We start from the raw sequence: 24,665 nt of genomic DNA on the forward strand, positions 1-24,665 counted from the left end.
AAAACAAGGCAAATTAGATGTAATTTCATACAAAACCCCAAAAATGGTCTGGACAAAATTGTTTGCACCCTCAGCTTAATATGTGGTTGCATCACTCTTCTTTTACAAAATGTGTCAGGTCTCTCATATTTGAAGGGTGCCTTCTTCCATCAGCAATTTTAACATCTCTTCACAGGTGTTCAATGGAGTTTAGGTCCGGACTAATTGCTGGTCACTCCCAAACTCTCTAGCACTTTGTTTCTATCCATTTCTGAGTGCATCTTGAAGTATGTTTGGCATCATTGTCCTTTTGTAGGACCCATGACGTAGGACGCAATTCCAGCTTTCTGACACTGGGTACTGCATTGTGACCAAAAATCCTTTGCTATTCTTCAGATTTCATGATGCCTTGCACACAGTCAAGGCATCCAGTGCCAGAGGCAGAAACACAACCCCAAAACATCTTTGAACCTCCACGATATTTGACTGTAGGTACTGTCTTCTTTTCTTATGTAGGCCTCATTCCCTTTTGAGTAAACAGTAGAGTGATATGCTTTACCAAAAAACTATATCTTGGTCTCCTCTGTCCACAAGACACCTTCCCAGAAGGAATTTGATTTACTTACGTACATTTTGGCAAACTGTAGTCTAGCATTTTTATGTCTCTGTCAGCTATGGGGTCATCCTGGGTCACCTGCTATAGCGTTTTATTTCATTCAAATGTCGACGGATAGTTCACATCGACACTGATGCACTCTGACACTGCAGGATAGCTTGAATTTCTTTGCTTATACACCATCCTGACTTTCCTGAGCTGCAACCTTTCATCAATTTTTCTCAGCCGTCAATGTCCAGAGAGAGAATGCCATGGATTGTAACTTCTTGATTATGTTGTGCACTGTGGACAAAGGAACATCATGATCTCTGGAGATGGACTTGCGCACAGCTGCGCTTCGTTAGGGCAATAGGGACCCACTAAGAAATTTGCCGTGAAGTGGCAATGGTCTTCATGCAGTCTGATCAGAATGTTGGACTAAGAACCTCATGTTCAGTTATATATCTTTTTGCCTAGTGCCATAAGATCAATGTATGACTTTTGGAGGTGCAGTCCATTCTCTTCTTCAGCAGCTTGCAACCTTGAGATTATTGATATTTTTAAACAGTGTTGGTTTCCAGTCGTCAGAGAGTTGTCTTCTTCTCTTTCTGTTCTCCATGCTTAGTGTGGCACACACAGACACACAATGCAAAGATTGAGTCAAATTCTCCCTTTTTTTTACATGGTTTCAGGTGTGATTTTCATATTGCCCACACCTGTTGTTGCCACAGATGAGTTTGAACGAGCATCACATGGTTGAAACAAAATTATTTACCCACAAATTTTGAAAGGTGCCAACAATTTTGTCCAGCCCATTTTGGAGGTTTTGTGTGAAATTATGTAAAATTTGCATTTTTTATCTGTTTATTTTGTGTTGTTCCAATACACACAAAGGAAATAACAATGTGTGTAAGAAAACATGTTTAATTGCAATAATTTGTAATAATTTCAAGTGTGCCAACACTCTTATCCATATACTAGATGGTGGCCCAATTCTAACGTATCGGGTATTCTAGAATATGTAGGTAGTATATAGCACAGGCTACGTACTATATTGCACAGTGACGTAGTATATAACACAACCGCCGTAGTATATAAAATAGCTACATAATACATAACAGAGCTACGTAGTATGTAACACAGCGTACGTAGTATATAGCAGAGCTACGTAGTATATAACACAGCCACGTAGTATATAACATAGCCACGTAGTGTATTGCACAGGTATGTAGTATATTGGTCAGCCACGTAGTATATAGCAGAGCCACGTAGTATATAACATAGCCACGTAGTATATTGTAGAGCCACATAGTATATTGCACAGGCACGTAGTATATTGCACAGCCACGAAGTTTATAACACAGTCACGTAGTGTATTGCACAGCTACGTAGTGTATTGCACAGCTATGTAGTATTCTGGTCAGCGACGTAGTATATAGCAGAGCCACGTAGTATATAACATAGCCACGTAGTATATTGTAGAGGCTCGTAGTATATTGCATAGCTACGTAGTATATTGCACAGCCACGTAGTATATAACAGAGCCACGTAGTATATTGCACAGTCGATGTAGTATATAACAGAACCGACACAGCCACATAGTATATGTCAGGGAGAGACTAGGTGAGCGAGAGCTAATAACCCGGGCCCCTGCAGTTTCCCTCAGACTAGGGAAATCCTGACTGACCCTCTACCTGGAGTTTACACTGAAGGTGTGCATGTCCAGGCCTCGAACCTCACCCTGTCTCCTGAGCTCAGCCCTAGGCTGAAACCTCCGCACACCACCCAGTGAAGATGTTATTCCCCAATACCCACAGTTAGCACAGACAAGGATAAAGGAAATTATACACCACGCCGCAGTCACTCAGGAACACACTATAAATGTGCAGGGCAAAATAAATACAAATATAGGACGGAGTAAATAAGACAGAGGAAAATACATCACCAGCAACGAATCTCCAACCACCAGCTCTCCTCACCAGCCCGAGATAACAACGCACAAGACAGAAGCTATAATCGGCGATGCCGAATGAACAGGAGAACTATTTAAAGGCCATGGGAATGGCCCAGCTTCCAATCTGAGGATTAGGTAAATTAACCCCGGAACAGCTAGATAAAATCTAGCAGACGCCAATGAGCAAATAGTGGTCAAAAGCGGAATTACCGCTGTCTGTCGGACGACCTGGTCTGAACAGCGTCTTACATGACAACATATGCCAAAACATGGTATCCATCCACATACAGCTGTTTCGGGGTATTTGCCCCTCATCAGTGTGGAGTAGGAAACTGGCTATTAGGAGCAGTGCCTAGTGAAAAGACTATAAACATAAGGGTGAATGACCTCGGGGAGATCAAAACATCCAACACCACAGAGACACCATCACGTGTTTCTCAACGCAGTGATCCAGAACACTGCCCCCATCCCTAATCGGAAATATGCAAATGCATGTAGAAAAGCTGCGGAGACACCATCACGTGTTTCTCAACGCAAGCAATGAATAGCCAGGTCTTTCACCGGGAAGGAACAACCACGGGAAGGGCAGCATCCAATAAAGGAAAACCACCTATGCCAAAACATGGTATCCATCCACAGACAGCTGTTTCGGGGTATTTGCCCCTCATCAGTGTGGAGTAGGAAACTGGCTATTAGGAGCAGTGCCTATTGAAAAGACTATAGTCTTTGGGACTAAGTCCTGCTTTTTCCCTTCTGAGCATGCCCAAGCTAAGACCTCTGATTGGAGGTCAGGGGTCACATGCTCAGGTACTGCTGCAGCTTCCATTGGTCCTATAGGAAGGTCCTGAAGTTGCTCTGGTATTGTAGCAGCTTCCATTGGTTCTCTAGGAAGGTCCTGAAGCTGCTGCAGCTATAAAAGGTTTGCATGGCCGCATGGCCATGCGCTAGTATCACTTCATGTTATGAGCTTGCTATTTGTGGTCGCGCCTGTATGTGGATAGGGTTTGACTGAAATAAGCCCCTAGAATACTGGCACCTCCAGTGAGTTGTTTGTATGTATGTATTCAGGGCTGGCTAATAGCCACTAGAATTCCGGTTCCACCGGAGAGGAGTGTTTGTGTGCTTCTCTGTGTGCATGACCACTGACTGCCATCAGCTCAGCAGTTAGCTGTGTTCCTCTGTGACGCTAACAGGGCACAGCGTGTTCTTTTCAGTGCGACTTAGTGAAGTAACTGAGTTCACTTATACCGCCATATAGTGCCGTCATCTTCTAGCAGCAGGTTCTCTTCTGCACGGTGGACCCCGGGCTGCGAGCGCACAAATTATAACATCTATATTAACTCGGTGCGTTCCGCCAGTCCTTACATAAGGAGGAACAAAAAGGGGGGGGGAAAGGAGTACAAGAAATAAACAGCAGTGAATTGGCCTGTGCACCTGTGCGTCCCCCTAGCTAAGCGCTTCGGGGGGCCTTTTCATGGGCTGGTGATGTGTGCTTGCCCCCAGACTGAAACTTGCCAGCCAGCCCTTGGTTTTTATCCTCAGTATTTCATTAGTGATTTTCATGTTTGAAAAAAAATAAATTAATTAAAAGCTTCTCCTATACACTGTATTCCAAATTATTATGCATAAAGAGTTTAGGAGTGATAAGGTTAGAATTTTTTTTGTTTGTCATTTAAACTCATTGATGGTGATGTGTGTCAGGGCTCTTTATATCACTGAAAGCAATTGCAGATACCTGTGCACATTAGTTTGGCAGGTGTGTCCAAATAAAGGCAAGACTACTTAAGAAGGCTGTTCCACATTATTAAGCAGCCTACATTTTTGGCCAAAATGGGAAAGAAAAAGGATGTGTCGGCTGCTGAGAAGCAACAAATTGTGGAGTATTTAGGTCAAGGCATGACTACAATCAACATTGCCAAGACACTTCATCGTGATCATCGCACAATCAAGAAGTATGTAGCTGATTCCCAGCACACACGTCTGCGTGCTGATAAGGAAAAATTGAGGACTCTTTCCAACAGGCAATTGCGTAAGGTTAAAAGAGCAGCTGGAAAAATGCCTTGTCATAGCAGCAGACAAGTTTTTGAAGCTGCTGGTGCCTCCAACGTCCCCAGAACAACAAGATGCAGGGTCCGTCAGAGGTTTGCAGCTGTGCGTAAGCCATCCTGTCGACCACCTCTATCCACTGCACACAAGCAGAAACTGCTCCAGTGGGCCAAACGATACATGAAGACTGACTTCCAAACTGTTTTGTTCATTGATGAGTGCCGTGCAACGCTCGATGGTCCAGATGGATCGAGTGGAGGATGGCTGGTTGATGGACACCCCATGAAAACACGGCTAAGGCGCCAACAAGGAGGAGGTGGAGTAATGTTTTGGGCTGGAATCATGGGGAGAGAGATTGTCGGCCCCTTTATGATCCCTGAAGGGGTAAAGATGAACTCCATAATCTATGTGGAGTTTCTAAAACAACACTTCCTGCCATGGTTCAAGAGGAAGAACCGTGCTTTCTGCAGCAAGATCATTTTCATGCATGATAATGCACCGTCTCATGCTGCAAAAAACACATCTGCATCTCTCGCTGCTATGGGCATAAAAGAGGACAAACTTATGGTGTGGCCACCATCTTCCCCTGACCTCAACCCCATTGAGAACCTCTGGAGCATCAGCAAAAGGAGTGTCTATGATGGCGGGAGGCAGTTCACATCTAAGCAACAGCTCTGGGAGGGTATTCTGTCCACATGCAAAACAATTGAAGCAGAAACCATCCAAAAACTGACAAATTCAATGGACGAGAGAGTTCAGAAGCTTCTTTCGAACAAGAGGTCCTATGTACAAATGTAACATCACCTAGAATAAAGTTTTCACTTGAAAACTGTTTGATTTCATTCTGTAATAAGCTGATAATGCTTATAAGGCTGGTTTCACACTTGCGTTTTGATCTGCAGCGTTTTAAAAAAAAACGCAGGTGGTGAAAAACGTATGTAAACACATGCAAACGCTGCATTTTTTAGACGCATGCGTTTTTGCATGCAGAAAAGAAAACACGGCGTTTTGACGCGTTTACATGCATTTTTTCCTGCGTTTGCGTTTTTGAAACGCATGCTGAGAAGTGTGTGACAGCTGCCAATCATCAAAATCAACTAGAAAACCCACTATTAATAGAATTAGCTAGGGTTAGGGTTAGGATTCCTAGGGTTAGGGTTAGGGGTAGCTTTTTATTAGAAGAATGTCCTGGTCACCAGGTCACTGATAATCCACCCCACACCATCAAGGTGATAAAGGGATCCAAACCCTAACCCTAACCCTACCCCTAACCCTAACCCTAGGGATCCAAACCCTAACCCTACCCCTAACCCTACCCCTAACCCTAACCATAACCCTTGGGATCCTAACGCTAACCCTAACCATAACCCTAGGGATCCTAACCCTAACCCTACCCCTAACCCTAACCATAACCCTAGGGATCCTAACCATAACCCTAGGGATCCTAACCCTAACCCTAAGGGTTAGGATCCTAACCCTAACCCTAAGGGTTAGGGTTAGGATCCCTAGGGTTAGGGTTAGGGTTAGGATTCCTAGGGTTACTAGGGATCCTAACCCTAACCCTAACCGTTAATCTAGGGATCCTAACCCTAACCCTAAGGGTTAGGATCCTAACCCTAACCCTAAGGGTTAGGGTTAGGATCCCTAGGGTTAGGGTTAGGATCCCTAGTGTTACTAGGGATCCTAACCTTAGTGTTAGGGTTAGGGTTAGGATCCCTAGTAACCCAAGGGTTAGGGTTAGGGTTAGGGTTTTCCTGTTTTTTTTTGTTTTCTTGTGTTTTTCTATCGAAACGCATGCGTTTAAAAACACATGCAAACGCATGTGCTTAAAAACGCATGCGTTTACATAGACAGCAATACATTTTTTGCCGCGAATAAACGCATGCGTTTTTTTGCGGCAAAAAAACACTGCTAGAAATTACTACAGGTTGCATTTCTGCAACTAAACGCACGCGTCAAAAAACGCATGCGTTGCCGAAAACGCGTCAAAACGCATGCTAAAAAACGAATGTGTTTTTAATGTTAAGTATAGGAAAAAACGCATGCTAAAACGCAGCGGCAAAAAACGCAAGTGTGACACCAGCCTAACTTCACAATTGACCATTTTTTTGTTCAAAATAAAATAAAAAAGGTTGAAAACTCTGCTGTGCATAATAATTTGGAACATGCATTTTGAGTGTTTATTTTTTTAAAAAAAGATACTGTTTTCATAGGCAGTTTGTTCCAAAACATTGCAATTATACTAGAATAGTAGATGACTGGAAAATAACAATGACTGCAATTCAGATAGGTAATTTAGAGAAAATATGAGGAAATATTATTTCCATAATAATTTGGAACACAGTGTACATTACAATGTTAATCACGGACCATGCAGAGTGTGCACTGGTGCTATCTATGTGCTGTCTGTGGTTGGCACAGGTTCATAGATTTTGTCTGTGACGATGATAAAAAATGAAAATGTCTCTGATTTTTATTTGGGGAGACAGTCTGCAAAAACATATGGGCCTATGAGCAGCACCATAGACTGTAATGGAAAAGAAATAATGAAAACCACAGATAGAACATGTACGTGAGAAGCGGATGTCTGAATGAGACTTTACTGTCATTACTGTGTTATAACATGGTACATGACCACCGACCAGCTATATACACGTCAGTCAGCGTCCTATACGGCCTATTCACACAGGAGGACACAATTCTGTGTGCACACAGTGACTGTTAATATGTTCTGTGCACGTAGAATGTCCTGTTCTCAGGAGTGCATGTCCTGTTTACCGGGAGCAAAGTGCTACCAAGAACCTTGATTTTTAAGCCGACTAAAAATGGTCACACGTGACTAATAATCATTTTGCTCTTACATCAGGTGATTACTAACCTATTTAAATGAGCCAATAGTCAGGAAGATGCGCTCTTACAATCACACATTTCATGATTATTGGCTCATCTAAATTGGCTATAAGTCAGTGGCTGTTGGCTATGTAGGTCCACAACACAAACCACTTTGATTGTTTGCTGCTGACCTGTACTTAGACTATCTAGAGAGCAAGATTACAGAAGTTAAAAAATGTGGGCCTGTGAGCTTAAAAATGCCAGGGCTGAATTTCAGTCCCAGTCCGGCCCTGGATAGATAGATAGATCTATAGATAGATAGATAGATATGGGATAGATACTGTAGATAGGGGATACATAGATATAGATAGATACTGTAGATAGATAGATAGATAGATAGATAGATAGATAGATAGATAGATATTGATATCTAGATCTATAGATAGATAATAGATAGATAGATTGATAGATAGAACTATAGCTAGATCTATAGATAGATAGATAATAGATAGATAGATTTATAGATACATAGTTAATAGATAGATAGATCTATAGATAGATCTATCTATCTATCTATCTATCTATAGATCTATCCATCTATCTATATTTAGATCTAGCTTTCTGTCTATATATCTATCTCTCTATTATCTATCTATCTATGGATCTATCTATTATCTATCTATCTATAGATCTATCTATCTATCTATAGATCTATCTATAGATAGAATGATCTACACTCACTGGCCACTTTATTAGGTACACCTGTCCAACTTCTTGTTAACACTTAATTTCTAATCAGCCAATCACATGGCGGCAACTCAGTGCATTTAGGCATGTAGACATGGTCAAGACAATCTCCTGCAGTTCAAACCGAGCATCAGTATGGGGAAGAAAGGTGATTTGAGTGCCTTTGAACGTGGCATGGTTGTTGGTGCCAGAAGGGCTGGTCTGAGTATTTCAGAAACTGCTGATCTACTGGGATTTTCACGCACAACCATCTCTAGGGTTTACAGAGAATGGTCCGAAAAAGAAAAAAAATCCAGTGAGCGGCAGTTCTGTGGGCGGAAATGCCTTGTTGATGCCAGAGGTCAGAGGAGAATGGGCAGACTGGTTCGAGCTGATAGAAAGGCAACAGTGACTCAAATCGCCACCCGTTACAACCAAGGTAGGCCTAAGAGCATCTCTGAACGCACAGTGCGTCGAACTTTGAGGCAGATGGGCTACAGCAGCAGAAGACCACACCGGGTACCACTCCTTTCAGCTAAGAACAGGAAACTGAGGCTACAATTTGTACAAGCTCATCGAAATTGGACAATAGAAGATTGGAAAAACGTTGCTTGGTCTGATGAGTCTCGATTTCTGCTGCGACATTCGGATGGTAGGGTCAGAATTTGGCGTAAACAACATGAAAGCATGGATCCATCCTGCCTTGTATGGAGCATCTTTGGGATGTGCAGCCGACAAATCTGCGGCAACTGTGTGATGCCATCATGTCAATATGGACCAAAATCTCTGAGGAATGCTTCCAGCACCTTGTTGAATCTATGCCACGAAGAATTGAGGCAGTTCTGAAGGCAAAAGGGGTCCAACCCGTTACTAGCATGGTGTACCTAATAAAGTGGCCGGTGAGTGTATATATCTATAGATAGATCTATAGATAGATACTGTATATATGGGATAGATACTGTAGATATGGGATAGATAGATAGAGATAGATCTATAGATAGATAGATAGATAGATAGATAGATAGAACTATAGATAGATCTATAGATAGATAGATAATAGATAGATCGATAGATAGATCTATAGATAGATAGATCTATAGATCTATCTATCTATCTATAGATCGAGATATCTATCTATCTTTAGATCTATCTGTCTGTAGATCTATCTATCTATTATCTATCTATAGATCTATCTATATATCTATCTATTATCTATCTATAGATCTCTCTATCTATAGCTAAATCTATCCATCTATCTATAGATAGATAGATGTATAGATAGATGGATGGATAGATAGATAATACCAAGCCCAATGTTTAGTAATAAACATAATAAAATGGAAAGAGTTAAATAAAGACACACACAGAGAAAATCTGTCACACTTGCAAGAAACTCACACGAGTCTCTTGCATCAATACCCGGCACTTCCGCCGGCACTTGGGACCGGAGCGTTCAGCTACATAGAAATACATGCAGCTGCACACTCCGGTCCGATGGCAGGCGGCAGTGCCGGGTATTTAGGTGCGAGACTCGTGCGAGTTTCTCGCAAGTGTGACCCCAGCCTTAAATGCATTATCTGTTTAATTAAAACAAAATTGGGAAAGAATGACATGGGCTCCTGCACAATTTTCTGCACCAGAGAAAGAAAGCCAGCAACTGGGGGCCGATGTTTATAGCCTGGGAGATGGGAGATCCACCTTCCTTCCAAAAAACAGGCACTGCATGACACAAGCTTAATGGTTGGCGAGATGTTGTTTTCCTGAAATCATGTGCACTTTGTTCACACAAACCTTTGATGATTGTGGCCAAAGAGTTTTATTTTAACCTCATCAGTCCACAGGACTTGTTTCCAAAATGCATCAGGCTTGTTTAGATATTTTTTTACATACTTCTGATGCAAAATTTTATGGTGAGGATGCAGCAGAGGTTTTCTCCTCATGACTGGAGATGAGCGAACTTCTTCGGAAAACGTTTGTCATTCTCAAATTCGGCACAAACCTTGCACATTTGGATTCGTGTTCGGATTCATGAACATTTTCCTCAAATTCAGCAAAATTCTGCCAAAGATTGGAAAATGATCGCGTTTCCACTAATGCTTTTGTTAGGACTTTGGCTAGGACAGTGGTGCTGTATAATGAGTGAGAGGGACGTGTTATTCTTTTTTTTATTAACTTATTTTGTGGAGATTCTGTCAGCCAATCTGGGCACAGAAACCATCTACAACGTCCAGACACTTGTGCCAAAGGCTGGAGAGAGAGATATCTACAGGGCATGCTCAGTGTAAAAAACCCGGAATCGGTGGCCGGATTCACACATTTCACCTCACGTTTCATCCGTTTATCGCCGGAACCGTCGCTGTGCATTTTTTCACCAGGCAGCAAAAACGTTCCTCAGTACGCTTTTTCCGGCCGATGGAAAACTAATTTTGGATGGATCCGGCAAAAAACAGATGAAACGTTAGGCCATCCGTCGCAATCCAGCACTATTGCAACTCTATGAGAAATAGCGGATCTGGCGGGAAAAAAAACGGATCCTTTTTTTCAAAATTCGCTGGATTGTGCCTGACGGCAAAAACCTGATGTGTGGAAGTAGCCTAATAGCGTAGTGAGTCTGCTGCTGCAAGTAGTCAGATAGTTAGCTAGGTGGTTTATTCTCACCTAGATCCTGTGTCAATTTGGTTTTCCAGCATATAAATCTGGAGTGCTAATTCTGTGGTGCAGCCACAAGTCGCCACTTCAGCATATAGAGTGATAATGCTGCTGATTATGTGCTACAGAGACTAGTCGCCACTTCAGCACATAAATCCATGATGCTGCTAATTCTGTGGTGCAGCGACCAGTCGCCACTTCAGCATATCAATCTTTTGTACTAATTGTGTGGTCCAGCCACTGGTCCACATTTCAGCATCTAAATCTTTTGTGCTAATTCTGTGGTCCAGCCACACTATCTCAGCAAATAAATACTGATTGTTCATTTAGTGTCAGCTGACTGACAGGTCTGGACCTATGGTTGTAAAACAGCTGGTAAAAAGAGGGAAAGGATACATCCAACATGAGGGGCAAAAAGCAAGGTTGTGTTGGGAGGGGGGATAGGTGTGATTTTCGAGGTGTACGTGGGTTAGGTGGTAATGCTGCTGAAAGCTATACTGAACAAACATCAGCTCCTCCTATCCAAAGACAACTAACAATTTATGTTACTGCACGAGCTACTTGACTCCCTTTCTATGGCAGACACATAGTGGTACGCCTTGTAGATGAGGTCCAAGAAAGTGCATGTGGGGCGCCCACTAGGGCCGTGGGGTACTCTGGTACAGAATAAAGGGGTGGTCACGGTGGCAGTGACCCGGTCCTTGGCCCTGGGTGTCCAATAAAAGGGGTTAAGGTGTAGTGGAAAATAAAGTCTAATGTTCGTGACGTCACCTGTGGTACTCGGCCAGAGGTGGCCGACACTGCTTAAAGGGGTCCACTGGGGCTGATGGTATTGCAGCAGAGTTGGTATAGCTCCCCACAGGTAGAGCTTGGTTCCCAGGGCTCCCGGTGGATTTGGTAAGGGATGATAGATGGTGTGGTGCAGAAAATAATTGGAGGACACAGGATTTGCAGTCTCTTTACCTTTTACTGGTGAAATTGCAGTCCAAGGCACAGGTTACAGGTGATCTTGAAATCCAGGCAGCCTGGAAGTGGTTCGGAATCCCCCTAGCCATGTGGGGTTGGAAGCCTTCCTTTCTGCGCTGAATTCTAGGTTCTTGATGCTTTAGCTTTCCTCAAGTCCCTCTGGCAATCTGTCCCTCAGATGAAAACACTACCCACATGGCAGGCAACTGAAGCCTTTTTACAGGTGTTCCTCTCTCGTGGTGACTCCGGGCTCTAATCTGTTGCTGTGCCTTCGGGTGTAGTTGTGGCCAGGAGACCTGCAATCTCCTGCCCTCCAGTTTCTGCTGTGGGGCATACAGTTCCCACATAAACTCGGACCCCGGTGTCTGGTTTCTTGGCACTTTATTCTGGGGTGAGCCCAGCTCCAGGCCCCAGTCTCTCTCCTCTTGTGCTACCTCTCCCTTCACTGTCTCACACAGACTGCCCTCTAACTCGTCCTTCAGACTAGAACTTATAGGGAAGCTATCCTGAAACCGGGTCTAGAGTTCCCCCTTCTGGCCTGGAGTCAGAACAGTGTTGTATGTAAGTGTTACCTGTTAAGTGGATCCCTTCTCACTTCCAGGCATGACATCACCCTCCCCAAGAGGCAGGCAATACCACTGTGACAACCGGATTCCTGGGGTGTCACACGTTCCAGTAGATGTAAGTGCTGCATCAAGTGGCCTCTCCTCCTCTTCCTATACCTTAATATCATAACATCAGACACAGTTCAGTACTCGGAAGTGGCACCCCAATTACCCTTGTTTCCCCTGCTTCACAACTCTGAAACTACCCAACTGACTGTGGGGAATCACAGATCGGCGAGTCTGCAGAGTGGATAACACATTCTTTTCCATGGGCATCAGAGATCTGCTCCAAAGATTCACTGACTCAAAACACTAAACACATCTGCACCGATGCCCAATTTTTTTTTCAGTTGGATCCGGGCCGGATGAGGTAAGGTCCGAGCAGAATCCATGCCCTCATCATCAGACGTTAACCACTTGGGATAGAGGAGATCCTAATGCGAATCAGTTATGGGAATCTCACTACACTAAAATGCAGCATCCTGTGCCTTGCCAACCACTGGTTAGCCCATCAACTGCATCTGCTGCATCTTCCTGCATCACTATGTCAAGTGTTCTCACACAGGTCTCCGGCCGCAGAACCTACACTTGTTTACCCATAACAGTCGAGGTGAGTGAGAGCCCGTCAAAAGTTACAGAAGTGCTTTTGATTTGTCACCAATTTCAGACACCGAGCACCCCACATCTTTCTCAATCTACCGTAATATCTACACTCACAGTTTGGCACTTTGCCATGTACACCTTACTCCACCCTCTCTCAGCACAGCAGCCGCCCTCGGTACTGCAATTGTGGTCATGTAAAACATTTTTTCCTCCTACTCATGAGAAAGCTAAGAGCTTGAACTTCACTATCTCCAATCTGTTGGCCACAGAAATGCTGCCTTTCTACCAGGTGGATACAGAAGGTTTCTGAAAGCTGATGGCTGTCGCAGTACCCCAGTACCACTTGCGCAGTCGCCATTACTTCTCTAAGAAAGCTGTGCCTGCACTACACCAGCATGTCACAGACAATATCACCAATTCCTTGAAAAAAATTATGTCTGACAGGGTGCATTTGACCACTGACACCTGGACGAGGAAGCATGGCAAGGGGCATTCACCTCGCTGACTGGGCAATGGGTAACTCTGGTGGCTGTGGGAGCAGGTAGAGTAGAGGCTGGAATCCCCAAAGCTTGTGTGACTAACCACTGAATTTAACACTTCCTCCATGGTTTCTGCCTACTACACCTCCTCTAGGGCCTCCACCTGTGGCCTCAACCTCTCCCTTAATGAGATACACATTCCAACAGTGCAGAGAGAATGCCTCCCCACTAGTGTTGAGCGATACCGTCCGATACTTGAAAGTATCGGTATCGGAAAGTATCGGCCGATACCGGCAAAGTATCGGATCTAATCCGATACCGATACCCGATACCAATACAAGTCAATGGGACACCAAGTATCGGACGGTATCCTGTATGGTTCCCAGGGTCTGAAGGAGAGGAAACTCTCCTTCAGGCCCTGGGATCCATATCAATGTGTAAAAGAAAGAATTAAAATAAAAAATAGGGATATACTCACCTCTCCGACGCAGCTTGGACTTTACCGCCGTAACCGGGAGCCGTTGTACCTAAGAATGCGCGCTTGAAGGGCCTTAGATGACGTCACAGCGCTCTGATTGGTCCGACGTCCGCAGCTTCTGATTGGTCGCGTAGCGGTCGCGTGACCGCTACGCGACCAATCACAAAGCAGTGACGTCACCTAAGGTCTTTCAAGCGCTTGAAAGACCTTAGGTGACGTTACTGCTTTATGATTGGTCGCGTAGCGGTCACGCGACTGCTACGGACCAATCAGAGCGCCGTGACGTCATCTAAGGCCCTTCAAGCGCGCATTTTTAGGTACAACGGCTCCCGGTTACGGCGGTAAAGTCCAGGCTGCGTCGGAGAGGTGAGTATATCCCTATTTTTTATTTTAATTCTTTCTTTTACACATTGATATTAATCCCGATACCGATTCCCGATACCACAAAAGTATCGGATCTCGGTATCGGAATTCCGATACCCGCAAGTATCGGCCGATACCCGATACTTGCGGTATCGGAATGCTCAACACTACTCCCCACTTCCATACTCTGCAGCCAGGGCTCACCTGAATCAGGCAGTATTTAAATCAATATGCCCTGGAAATGGCAGTCACATAGCATAAGACTTGTGGATGGCTATCAAGATCGAAATTGAGCAATGGCTGTCTCGACTGGAGCCAGGGAAGGCCGTGTGCGATAATGATGTGAACCTGGTCACAGCCCTACACCGATGCAACCTCACACACGTGCCTTGCATAGGGCACATCCTCAATCTGGTGGTATTTCTTCCCCACTCTCCTTGCCTGGATGCATTGCTGCAGAAAGCATGGTTGCTGTGTGCTCACTTGCACCGTTCGCACCCAAGGGGTCATCGACTTGTATCGCTACAGAGGTCTTTCAGCCTACCTGTTAACCGGTTGATATACGATGTGCCGATACGGTGGAATTCCACTCTGCACATGTTGCAGCGACTGTGGCAGCAGCGAAGAACACTGGTGCACTATGTCACTTTGCATATCCTGGCCCAACACAGTACAAACGTGCAAATCATGCTTGCAGAGAGGACACAGATGAAGGATCTCTGCACCCTTGTGAACAGTTTTGAAGTGCCTACTAAGAGGGTTAGCACTTTGAATAGTTTGCGAGTGGAGCTGGTGGTCCCAGAGCAAGAGGAGATGGCAGAGGAGAATGTGGAAAGGAGACCAATATTTCTAAGTTTCGGACTATCATCGCACAGGTGGGTGCCATGAGAGGGTGGATTACAGCGATTGATGGGGGCTCATGGTACGACACAAACCGTTAGCGAATATGCAGGAGCCGAAGAAGAAATGGAACAGTACGAGGAGGAAGAGGTGATGGGCGAGCAATAGTCAGGAGGTAAAGAGGATAATGATCCCCTCTCTGTTGTCCATGGTTGGCGGAACAGAAGCTACTTCTTGCTGCACTATCTGCAACATGATGCCCGTATTGTTAGGATTAGAAATAATGCTGACTACTGGGTTGCCATTAGCAACAGCAGCAGCGTAAGTGGCAGGAGCAATTTCTGTGAGTCATTTCACACATGGTTTTAGACCATCCCTTGCACCAACAGAGTTCAAGTCTTATACATATTGAACCAGTATCACAGGAGTGCAGGAGTATCTCAAGCGCAATATTAATGCCATCAGGGGGATTTGGACCCTTTTGCATTTTGGTCTTCAAAAATGGAAGAGTGGCCTGAGCTCGCCATTCATGCCTTGGTGGTTTTGTCATTCCCGGCAACTCAGAACATGTCATCATCACTTCTGCTGGTGTCCTGATGAAAAAGCGCATCCGGCTATCACGTGAAAGTATAGATTGCCTAACTTTCATCAAGATGAACAACTCATGGATCTCCAATGACTTTTGCACCCCAGTGGAAGACTGGGCAGACTAGGCACTGGTGCAGTTTTGTAGTGTGTAACACCTTTGTCATGGCTTCTGTGGCTGCTGTTGCTACTGCTGCTGATATTGCTAACAAGTGCCTTGGTGGCGCAACAGTTAGAAGGTGTATCCATTGCTGTTACTTTTATAATTTGCCTTTTTATTCTTTTAAGCACCTAATATTTGTCCTATTCCTCTTTCTTTTCTGTCCTCCCGAGTTACGAGAAGCCAATTTTTTGTTAAATGGAGACTCATATTTGGGTCTCCTTGTTGCTTGCTACCTGTAGTGGCAGGGGTCTACATTTGGTGGGTTGCATGTAATGGAAGGGGTCTCAGAGCACCATTATACTGTTTCTAATCTTGGGAAATTGATGCCACTTTAGTTGTGTGTGCCAGTAATTTTTTTGAAATGTGGAGACTCCAAGTTGGGTTTCCATTTGGTGGGTTGCCTTTAGTAGAAGGGGTCTCATTGGAAATGATTGGACTCTAAGTTGGGTCTCCTTCATGTGTGTTGCCTGAATTTAGCAGGGCTCTCAGAGCACCAGGCCTACACTTGTCATTTATCTACCTGTCACTGATCAATATTTAAGCAAAAAATGCTGGGCCAAGCTCTGTCCAATGCATCTATGCTGCGCAATTATGCTATTTGTACCCTGGGTCAATTGATGCTACTTTTCCTGGTGTCTGCCCCTAATTTGAGCTGTTTTGGCAGCTTTTGCCCCCCTGAAGATGTTGTCTATGCGTTTGGTTTTGTCTCCCATTGAATTCAATGGGGTTTAGATAAGTTCGGCAAACATTGGGAAGTTCACCAATCTGAACCAAACCAAACCTTAAAAGGTTCATTCATCTCTACTGATGACTCTTCCATGAATGCCATATTTGTGCAGGTGTCTCTGAACAGTAGAACAATGTACCACAACTCCAGAGTCTGCTAAATCTTTCTGAAGGCCTTTTGCAGTCAAGCGGAGGTTCTGATTAGCCTCTGTAGCAATCCTACGAGCAGCTCTCACTGAAATTTAGGTTGGTCTTTCAGACCTTATCTTTACCTCCGCTGTTCCTGTAAACTGTCATTTTTAAATTACATTTCAAAGGAAAGGGCAGTTGAAAATGCCTTTCTATATTCTTATAGCCTTCTCCTACTTTTTGGGCCTCCACCTTTTTCATTTTTAGAGTGCTAGGCAGCTGCTCGGCATGGCTGTTGTTTTTTCACACAAGATTAGAGGAGGCTGGGTTTTTATAAAGTTGGTAAATTTGCATCACCTGGCATTTCTTAGCGAAAATAGTGAACAAACCATAACCCTAACAGGCTAATTAATATCCGAAACCTTGCTTAATGTTATCTGAGCACACAAATCTCCAAGGGTGCCTCTTTTCCTCTTTGTAATTTTTAATACGTTAAAATTGACAATATATAATACTAGGTTTGCCTAAAATACAAAGGAAATGGGTCATCTTTGATGTTAGACTTTTTAGAGATCATTTCACCTTAATCTTGCTTAACTGTTCACAATAGCAGTAATTTTGATCAGGGGTGCCCAAACTTTTATATGTCACTTTACATGCCTATATAGTCAGCTGAGGATGATTGATCCTATTGACAGAATTCCAGATTTGGGTTTGCTGTCCTGCTGCTGAATAAATTTGGAATCAGTAAGATGCCTCCCTGTTGATATTGCATGATGGGTATTTATCTGCATTTATTTCTCAAAATTGAAGACACAATTAATCAAACTTTCAAGAAACCTCCACCATGCTAAACTGTTGCTTGCAGACACTCATTATTGTACTGTTGCTGAACTAAGTTTCTTCGGCCTACCACTTCTACATTCTTCAACTTTGCCCATTTCTTGATGCTTCTGTCTAGAACAACACATTTTGAAATCCCAGTCTGCTTTGAAATCTTTTCCAGAAAGACATGCAGTATAACTACATTGTGTCTTGTTGCTGCACTCAGTCTTGTCAGGGTATATGACATGAAACTGACTTCTACAATCTCACTATAGAATTAGTAATGGATAGGCATCTTATTGACACCTCTCCATTACTAAGCTGGCTTGATATCACCTTTCAATACAAATGTGACATCAACCCCACAATAATTACCCCACTTACCACCTCTACAGGGCAAGCAGGAAGAGCAAGGCTAAGTGCCGTAATTGGCGAATCTTACAGATGCACCTTTTCTGGGGCAGCTGAGTGCTGATGTTTTTAGCCAAGGGGGCCAATATCCATGGTCCCTTCCTAGGCTATTAATATCAGCCCACAGCTCTCCGCATAGCCTTTGCTGGTTATTAATTATGAGAGAACCCCACATCATTTTTTGGGGGGGTCCCCCATTTTAATAGCCAGTAAGGGCTAGTTATCCAGCTGTGAGCTGATATTAATAGCCTGGGAAGCTCCATGAGTATTACCCCCTTCCCAGGCTATAAACATCCGCCCCTAGTCACTGGCTTTCCCTCTGCTGGATTTGAAAATTGCGTGGGAGCCCACACCATTTTTTTCCAATAAATATTTGTTTATTAATTAAATGCAGGTCCAGTAATTTGCATACACACTGTATTAATAGTATTGATCACACATATCTATATATCTAACTATTCTGCATGGATTTACTATATGTAAACCATGTCTCCTATCCTGCCGGCTCCTGCAGAGATCTCACAAAAGTGGGCAAGTGAATTACCAGCTTTTCTTCTATCTATCTATCTATCTATCTATCTATCTATCTAATATAAATACATATATATATACACTCACCGGCCACTTTATTAGGTACACCATGCTAGTAACGGGTTGGACCCCTTTTGCCTTCAGAACTGCCTCAATTCTTCGTGGCATAGATTCAACAAGGTGCTGGAAGCATTCCTCAGAGATTTTGGTCCATATTGACATGATGGCATCACACAGTTGCCGCAGATTTGTCGGCTGCACATCCCAAAGATGCTCCATACAAGGCAGGATGGATCCATGCTTTCATGTTGTTTACGCCAAATTCTGACCCTACCATCCGAATGTCGCAGCAGAAATCGAGACTCATCAGACCAAGCAACGTTTTTCCAATCTTCTACTGTCCAATTTCGATGAGCTTGTACAAATTGTGGCCTCAGTTTCCTGTTCTTAGCTGAAAGGAGTGGTACCCGGTGTGGTCTTCTGCTGCTGTAGCCCATCTGCCTCAAAGTTCGACGCACTGTGCGTTCAGAGATGCTCTTAGGCCTACCTTGGTTGTAACGGGTGGTGATTTGAGTCACTGTTGCCTTTCTATCAGCTCGAACCAGTCTGCCCATTCTCCTCTGACCTCTGGCATCAACAAGGCATTTCCGCCCACAGAACTGCCGCTCACTGGATTTTTTTTCTTTTTCGGGCCATTCTCTGTAAACCCTAGAGATGGTTGTGCGTGAAAATCCCAGTAGATCAGCAGTTTCTGAAATACTCAGACCAGCCCTTCTGGCACCAACAACCATGCCACGTTCAAAGGCACTCAAATCACCTTTCTTCCCCATACTGATGCTCGGTTTGAACTGCAGGAGATTGTCTTGACCATGTCTACATGCCTAAATGCACTGAGTTGCCGCCATGTGATTGGCTGATTAGAAATTAAGTGTTAACAAGAAGTTGGACAGGTGTACCTAATAAAGTGGCCAGTGAGTGTATATATGTGTCACTGACGTGTGTGTGTATTTATATAGATATATATATATCTACTATATAATTGTCTAAGGGTCACTTCCGTCTTTCTGTCTGTCCTTCTGTCTGTCACGGAAATCCCAAGTCACTGATTGGTCGTGGCAACCGTGGCAAAAAAACAGCCACGACCAATCAGCGACCAGCACAGTCCGGCGGCAAAATGGCCGCTCCTTACTCCCGGCAGTCAGTGCCCGCTCCATAATCCCCTCCAGTCAGCGCTCACACAGGGTTAACGGCAGCGTTATGCCGCAGTGTAGCACACTCCGTTAATGCTGCTATTAACCCTGTGTGACCAACTTTTTACTATTGATGCTGCATCAATAGTAAAAAGATCTAATTTTAAAAATAATAAAAAAATAAAAAATAGTTATATACTCACCGTCCGTCGGCCCCCCGGATCCAGAACAGGCCTTTCCCGCTCCTCGCGACGCTCCGATGACCGCTCCATGCATTGTGATCTCGCGAGATGATGACGTAGCGGTCTCGCGAGACCACTATGTCATCATCTCGCGAGACCGCAATGCACTCTTGGGCCCGGAGCACGCGAGGAGCATCGGTAAACGCCTCGCCTGGATCCGGGGGCCAACGGAGGGTGAGTATATAACTATTTTTTATTTGAATTATTTTTTTTAACAGGGATATGATGCCCACATTGCTGTATACTACGTGGGCTGTGCAGTATACTACGTGGGCTGTGCAGTATACTACGTGGGCTGTGCAATATACTACGTGGGCTGTGCAATATACTACGTGGGCTGTGCAATATACTGTGTGGGCTGTGCAATTTACTACATGGGCTGTTTTATATACTACGTGGGCTGTGCAATATACTACGTAGCCTGTGCAATATACTATGTGGGCTGTGCAATATACTACTTGGGCTGTGCCATATACTATGTGGCTGTGCAGTATACTACGTGGGCTGTGCAATATACTACGTGGGCTGCACAAAATGCTACATGCGCTGTGCAATATACTATGTGGGCTGTGCAATATACTACGTGGCTGTGCAATATACTACGTGGCTGTGCAATATACTACATGGGCTGTGCAATATACTATGTGGCTGTGCAATATACTACGTGGCTGTGCAATATACTACATGTGCTGTGCAATATACTACGTGGCTGTGCAATATACTACGTGGCTGTGCAATATACTACATGCGCTGTGCAATATACTATGTGGCTGTGCAGTATACTACATGGGCTGTGCAATATACTACGTGGCTGTGCAATATTCTACGTGGGCTGTTATAAACTACATGGCTGTGTTATATGCTATGTGGGCTGTTATACACTCCGCGGGCTGTGCTATATACTACTTGGCTGCGCTATATACTCCGTGGGCTGTGTTATTTACTCCATGGGCTGTGCTATATACTCCGTGGGCTGTGCTATATACTACGTGGCTGTACAATATACTACGTGCCTGTGCTATTTACTACGTGGGTTGTTATATACTATGTGGCTGTGCTATATACTACGTGGCCGGCCGTGAACAATCAGCGAGAGGCGCAGTCCGGCCACGAATTGGCGCAGGATTTGAACCACGCTTCGCTAATTGGTCGCGGCTGGCCGAATCCTGTGTATTCAAGGTATTATTCTAAAATCTTCATAAATAAACTACATACATATTCTAGAATACCCGATGCATTAGAATCGGGCCACCATCTAGTATATATATATACTGTATATGTATTCTATGTGTATGTATATTTTCTATTTTTTCTATTATAACCTGTCAGTGTGATTTTTACAGTAGCGGCGTATGAATTACCGTTTTTTCAAAGGACACCGGTGAGAAGAAAACGAACAGCACTCGCATGGTGCGAGTGCTGTGCGTTTTTTTCTCGCATCCATTGACTTGCATTGGCGAGCCTCGTCCGAGATACTCAGCAAATCGCAGCATGCTGCGATTTTTTTCTCAGTCCGATTTCAGCTGAGAAAAAAATCGCGGATAAGATGTCACCCTTTGAATAACATTGGTCCGAGTGCAGTCCAATTTTTTATCAGATTGCGCTCGTCCGCGTTTGCATGCGTTTACATGCGTTTTTTCACCACCTGCGTTTTTTTTACAAACGCTGCAGATCAAAACGCAAGTGTGAAACGAGCCTAAGATTGGATGCGTGTTGCTTAGAAGACAACCTTCCTATGGAAATGTCTGGTTTCTCCAACATTTTATGTCTGGTATCCTCTTCCATTTTTAAAGTCCTTTGCCTTCAATAACTTTGGGTTTAATGGGGTTTCATCAGTGTCGGACTGTGGTGACAAGGGCCTACCAATAACATTGACTTTGGGGGGGGCCCACTTTTCACCTGCATGCAAATATTATGCTACCTTCATTCACAAATTTACCTATATCTCTATATAATAATAAACTGGGTAGCATGGTTAATGAATGATGAGATGCTGTTTTTTTCTGTACAGAGTGAATTAAGTGAATTATGCCAAGTACTGCCCATACAGTGGGGTTGGGGGCCCAGATCTACACAGGGGCCCACTGAGGGATTCCCCTGTTACCCTGTGGGCCAGTCCAAGTCTGGTTTTCATTCATCTTTTCCATTTCAGTCAGAAAGGTTGAAAAGCACAGATCTAATCTTAATAGGAATAATCTTCCAATTGTTTTACAGACCTCAAACAGTGACACTACTGCGGTCAATAGATTGAAAAGGTTTGTGGTGAGCTAAGATCTTTTCAATACCAGAAAATAGCTGATCACTTCAGTCACTGAAGTTATAACCACAAGTGTGATGAATGTTGGTGTACACACCATGCAAACTAAAAACATAACAATGTGGGGCAGGTTTTGTTAGCCAACATTGGTAAATAGGCAGTAATTTGAGTATTTTATTGTTTCATTCATGTGTCTCACACTGCTTAAACAATTACCCTACTTTAATCCTATTTTATCTCTATAAAGGTACTCAATGAACACCTTTCATTATTACACATTGATGATCTTCATGTATTTCCAATGCTCTAAAACTCATGTTTTATTCTGTCATCCAATACAGACTCGCAGTGAAGCAGCAATGACAGTTCTAAGCGGCCATGTAGTTGTCTGTATTTTTGGAGATGTCTCATCTGCAGTCATTGGGCTTCGAAATTTGGTAATGCCGCTCAGAGCCAGCAACTTCCACTATCATGAACTGAAGCCGATAGTATTTGTGGGCTCCTTGGAATACTTAAAGAGGGAGTGGGAAACATTGCATAACTTTCCAAAAGTTTCCATCCTGCCTGTAAGTAAGAGGCAAATGTCAAGGTGCTGTTCCAAAGGCTTTCTTTTTTTAATGTCTTATTAATCTATCTCGATGTACAGTATAATGTGATATTTAAAGGGAACCTGTCACGTTGAAATACAGTCCAAGCTGCAGGCCATATGAAATAGAGTAGGTGATCGGTAACCTGTGTTTTCTTCATTTATAACTGCTTACTCTGGGCTTTTCAGTTGTGTGGCTGGTCCTACTGAATAACAGTCTTCCTTCTATATGTGTGCGAGAAAATGTAGCTGTCAATCACTGAGAGAACCACCTACTTGACTGAAAATCTCAGATTGAGCAGAGATTAAAATGAATAAACCCTTAGTTATACTCAATATTTCTCATAAGTCTACATCAATCTGCTCAGCTCCTTCTGCTCGGTGCCATGTTGTCTGCAGCTTAGGCAACATTCTCAATGTGACAAGTTAATTTTAAATATGTCATTTAGACTATAAGATGTGAACTAATGGGAAATTTTGCAGGATGAACTAGGACTATTGTCCTTCCTGAAGAATCGCCCAGTGTTAACATTTTATTGCACACCACTCATTGGTCACTGCTTCAATGTCACAAAGAGCTTCCATATCCAGCAGGAGACTGCAGTCAGCTGGCTAGCGCAAACACCCTGCAGGCAGCCCTGCTCCACTCTCCAATGGTCACACATGTACACTGGTTTGGAGAAAGGTGACATTGTCATGCTGAATCATTTGCTGATTTATTTCCCTACTTTCCATTACCATTTTGTATATTTAACGAACAAGGGTTTTTTTTCAATGCAGCCTTTGTCACATTTATTTTGGCTGTTTTCTTGCATCACCTTCCCCTTGATATCCATGTCTATCAGTTTCTTCTTTTCTTCTCATTCCTCCCTCTTTTTTTCTTCTTTTACCTTTAGGGCACGCCATTAAGTCGAGCTGATCTAAGGGCTGTCAACATTAACCTGTGTGACATGTGCGTTATTCTGTCAGCCAATCAGAACAATATTGATGATACTTCACTTCAGGACAAGGAATGTATCTTGGCATCTCTCAACATCAAATCCATGCAGTTTGATGACAGCATTGGGGTCTTGCAAGCTAACTCTCAAGGTAAGCCAGGCCCTCTGTCACTTGCCAGCAAAGCTCCAAAGGCACAGAGCTGGCACAAGCGATATCCTTCATTCAGCCTTTTACAGATCTGCTCTCAGCTTGTGACAACGCTTAAGTTGTTGATGTCTTTGATGGGTCTCTTGAAACCTTTTTGCAGCATACGATGGGCACATCAAGTATTGCAAGGACAGTTTGTATGGAGTCACAATATTCCAAAGTAAGGTCTCATGAACAGAAGCGTGTAACTGCTCTGTGCACGCAGAGACTTTTATCAGACTGGAAAACTGCACTTGTGGAAATCTATAGGGCTACGTACTACAGTACCCCTGTATGCCTCCGATTCATTGTATACTATTCAGGATATTCGTTTTTAGAAACATTAGTTTTAGTGGATACTATCTCCATAATATTTAGCTGTAGGAAGAGTATGCATGGCACAAAAGGGACATGATAACGTGGACCATTCCTACACATCAGTTTTAGGATATGTTGTGTAAGGTGTAAAGTGAGATTTATCGTAACATGTGTATTTGGTATCCACATTAGATATTATAATAATGACACAATCAGACTAATCCAAATATTTAACCCCTTCACAACACCCGCTGTACATGTACGGCACAAGACAAATGGATGTTTGGAGTGAGCTCACTAGGTGAGCCCGCCCCATACCCAACAGGTAATGGCTGTGTCTTCCAGCTAGGACCTGCCTCTAAAAATCTACCTGTTAAATGCCGCTGTCAAACTCTGTCAGAGGCATTTAACACATGCATGTTATGGGGCAACGTCATTCTAAGTACCCTTTGGCGCACCCAT

At 43.6% G+C, this 24,665-nt stretch overlaps 1 protein-coding gene across 26 annotated transcripts in view; it reads left to right on the forward strand.

The window, feature by feature from the left end:
* KCNMA1 (potassium calcium-activated channel subfamily M alpha 1) overlaps positions 1-24,665 on the forward strand; it is a 1,075,276-nt gene that overhangs the window by 950,619 nt on the left and 99,992 nt on the right. For all 26 annotated transcript variants that reach the window (XM_077259420.1, XM_077259433.1, XM_077259414.1 and 23 more), the window contains 2 exons: positions 22,516-22,740; positions 23,657-23,849. In XM_077259420.1, the coding sequence (XP_077115535.1) occupies positions 22,516-22,740; positions 23,657-23,849 (418 nt within the window). The remainder of the gene's footprint in view (positions 1-22,515; positions 22,741-23,656; positions 23,850-24,665) is intronic.

Source organism: Ranitomeya variabilis, chromosome 4 (genome assembly GCF_051348905.1).
Source record: "Ranitomeya variabilis isolate aRanVar5 chromosome 4, aRanVar5.hap1, whole genome shotgun sequence".
Lineage (NCBI taxonomy): Eukaryota > Metazoa > Chordata > Amphibia > Anura > Dendrobatidae > Ranitomeya > Ranitomeya variabilis.